The sequence below is a fragment of the Dendrobium catenatum genome, unplaced genomic scaffold (assembly GCF_001605985.2).
Source record: "Dendrobium catenatum unplaced genomic scaffold, ASM160598v2 fragScaff_scaffold_946, whole genome shotgun sequence".
In the NCBI taxonomy this organism is placed as follows: Eukaryota; Viridiplantae; Streptophyta; class Magnoliopsida; order Asparagales; family Orchidaceae; genus Dendrobium; species Dendrobium catenatum.
In genome coordinates, this window is record NW_021319408.1 from 217,357 (window position 1) to 219,988 (window position 2,632).

The window sequence follows — 2,632 nt, forward strand, 5'->3', positions numbered from 1 at the left end:
CTTTTGGCTTGGGATCCTCTTGGCTAGATTATACATTCTCCCGAGAGTTCCTTTCTGAGCTTCCACATCATCTTAGTTGGTCCGCACATCATTTTATTAATTGATCTTCTGATCATGAGGGATAGCTGCATTTTTCTTAGTAATGTTCAAGAGGATGATTTGCGTGGCTGCGATGATGGCATGCTAGAAAGATATTATGGTGACTATCGCATTCACCATTAGATTGACCACTACAACCACAACTCTCTTGACCACCTCTTGCTCCAACAACCAAGGGTGATTGATTGAAATTGGAGGTTGGGAAGTAGAGAGTTCTCTGATGTAAAAAACTTGGGAGAGTGTAATTTGAATTAGTAAAGATTGTTGAGTGTAGCATCGATTGAGATGGTGGCAAAAAATAAATTCAACGACACAAAATTCTTCTCACTGCTTTGTCAAATAGTTAGAGGGATAGTGAACAGGGAGGACTGAATTAACTTGTCCTATTTTCCCGTTAGGGTGCTATAATGCTTTTGGATTTGCATATCATTTTGGTGGAGATAAAATATTTTAAAATTGAGAGTGTAGGTATGATATGTTTTACTTTTTTGAAAAAATGTTGGGTGAATAAAATTTCAAAAATTTTAGCAGAATTCAAAAACATAACAATTGAGACAATTGAAGGTTCAGAACTATTGAGTAACTAATTAAGAATAATGTACTTGAATGCTTGCCACTTAAGGAGTTTGGTGTCATTATTGTCTAGAGGAGAGCTTCTAAGATGATGGAACTTGTCGTGGAATCAACAAGAAATCTAAAATTTTTGTACTAAAAAACTGCTTTAAAAAGCAGTAAAAAAGCCGTCCCAAATGAAGCCGTAGTCTTTATTAATTTTAATACAATGCTCGGGGAAGCTTTTTCATATAATTTTACATGCCAACACATCTCAATGTTGTCTTTCTAGTTTTGTAGAATTAACGAGTATGCTTTACGCGGAAGAGAATTATTTTGGACTTTTGTGGCCATGTTTGGGACCTATGGATGAAGCAGTCTGGATAAAAATTTACTTGGAAAATTGGCAATTACCAATAACTTAATTTCTCATGTACAAGATAAGTATATCAAATCGATTGCCCATCGTTTCAGAAAGCCCATAAAAGAACATGAGATCATTGGAACGAGCTAGGATAGTAAAAGGTGACATGGGCTTATGGATATGCAAGGAAGCACACAAGTATTATAGATAGTTTTTTTCTATCCTTTCTTTCCCATTTGGCGCTTCTGTTTTCTTGTTTCAGCCGCTGACCTGTTTACCCTGACAGAAAAGGCCAACTGAATTTACTGTCCATTTTTAGTAGTTATAAGAGAGTGCTGAGATCTCCTTTGTCTTGCAAAATTGATCACCTCACCATAATATTTTGGATGTAAATCCAAGTCAGACACATTCCTTTTAAATAGCTAAAAAGATGTACATGGATCAAATTGACGCAGAACAAAAATAAGAACATGGAGACCACTGTTTTGTCATGCTAGAGAAATAACTATTTTTTCTTGAAGCTCTGTAAATTTTGTTTCATTCTGAATCCCATCCATCTCTGCACTCTTTGATTAACATACATGTGGCTGATTACATGTGATAAGCCGACATTTTTCTTCTCTTTCTGATCTTCTGAATCAACAGCAGCGTCTTCAACACCTTTAATATTATCATCAGGCCAGGTCTGCGGTTTGGAGCAGCTTTTGAACAGAAGATGTCTCCTGCACCATTCCTCTTCCCATCCAATTTAGTTGAGTTTCCCGACCCATCCCTTCTTCCACTTCTTCCCTTATGCGGAATTTGATGGAGCTCCTCATTGAGATCCTCCCACAGCATGTCCATCCTCTCTTCATCTCTAACCTCTGTTGAGCTTTTCTTATCCAGGCGGCGGAGATCTACTGATGAGAAGCTCCGCCTTCGCTGATCATGGTGGTCGAGGGAGGTGAACTTGTGATAGGAAGTCGACGACTGGAACCAAAGAGGAGAGGAGGCAAAGTGTGGGAAGGAGAGCTGATGGTGTGAGTTCTGCTCCACTGATACTTCAGGAAAGCTGAATTCTTCCATGTTTTTGGCCATGGAAGAAGGGTTTCAAGCTATTATGATGGCTTATTGAGTTCTTCTGGAACATCACTTTCATGGCAGTTGGGGCATCTTATCTACCGCTGGACGGAAAGGTAAATGTTTCTAATCTCCTATTTATGTTGACAAATGTTTTGTTCTTTTTATTTCTATTGCTCAATTGTTTCTTTACCAACACCATAAGAAGCTTCTGTTTAGTGGGGTTTAAGTCTTATTAGACCTGTCTGTCTTGCTTCGCATGTTGGGCAAAGTGGGTTCTTTTTCGCAGCTGATAGTGGAAATTTGGCTTTCTGGGTGGTGAGAAGTAGCTTGAGTTTTGAGTGTAATCTAAATCAAATATAAGGCTTTTGAAATTTTGGTTGGTTGTTAGGAAGAAAATTATATGCAAAGTATTTTAGGCTTTTTGGGGGACAGCTTTAATACTACTTTATAAAGTAACTTTTTAGTAAAAAAATTTCTAAAAAAAGTGGATTTACATACATACCATTTTATATTATGCTATTTACATATCTATCACCCGTATAACAAATATCGGTG

At 37.5% G+C, this 2,632-nt stretch overlaps 1 protein-coding gene across 1 annotated transcript; it reads right to left on the bottom strand.

Annotated features, from left to right (window-relative positions):
- Positions 1 to 1,041: 1,041 nt before the first annotated feature.
- On the bottom strand, positions 1,042 to 2,402 carry LOC110097944. Its single transcript, XM_020824614.2, has one exon. The coding sequence runs from the start codon at positions 2,090 to 2,092 to the stop codon at positions 1,607 to 1,609; it is 486 nt and encodes a 161-aa protein (XP_020680273.1). The 5' UTR covers positions 2,093 to 2,402; the 3' UTR covers positions 1,042 to 1,606.
- Positions 2,403 to 2,632: the final 230 nt, after the last annotated feature.

What these genes read in the sequence shown, in the direction of transcription:
- LOC110097944 (XM_020824614.2), bottom strand. Translation starts at nt 2,092, where the DNA reads ATGGCCAAAAACATGGAAGAATTCAGCTTTCCTGAAGTATCAGTGGAG.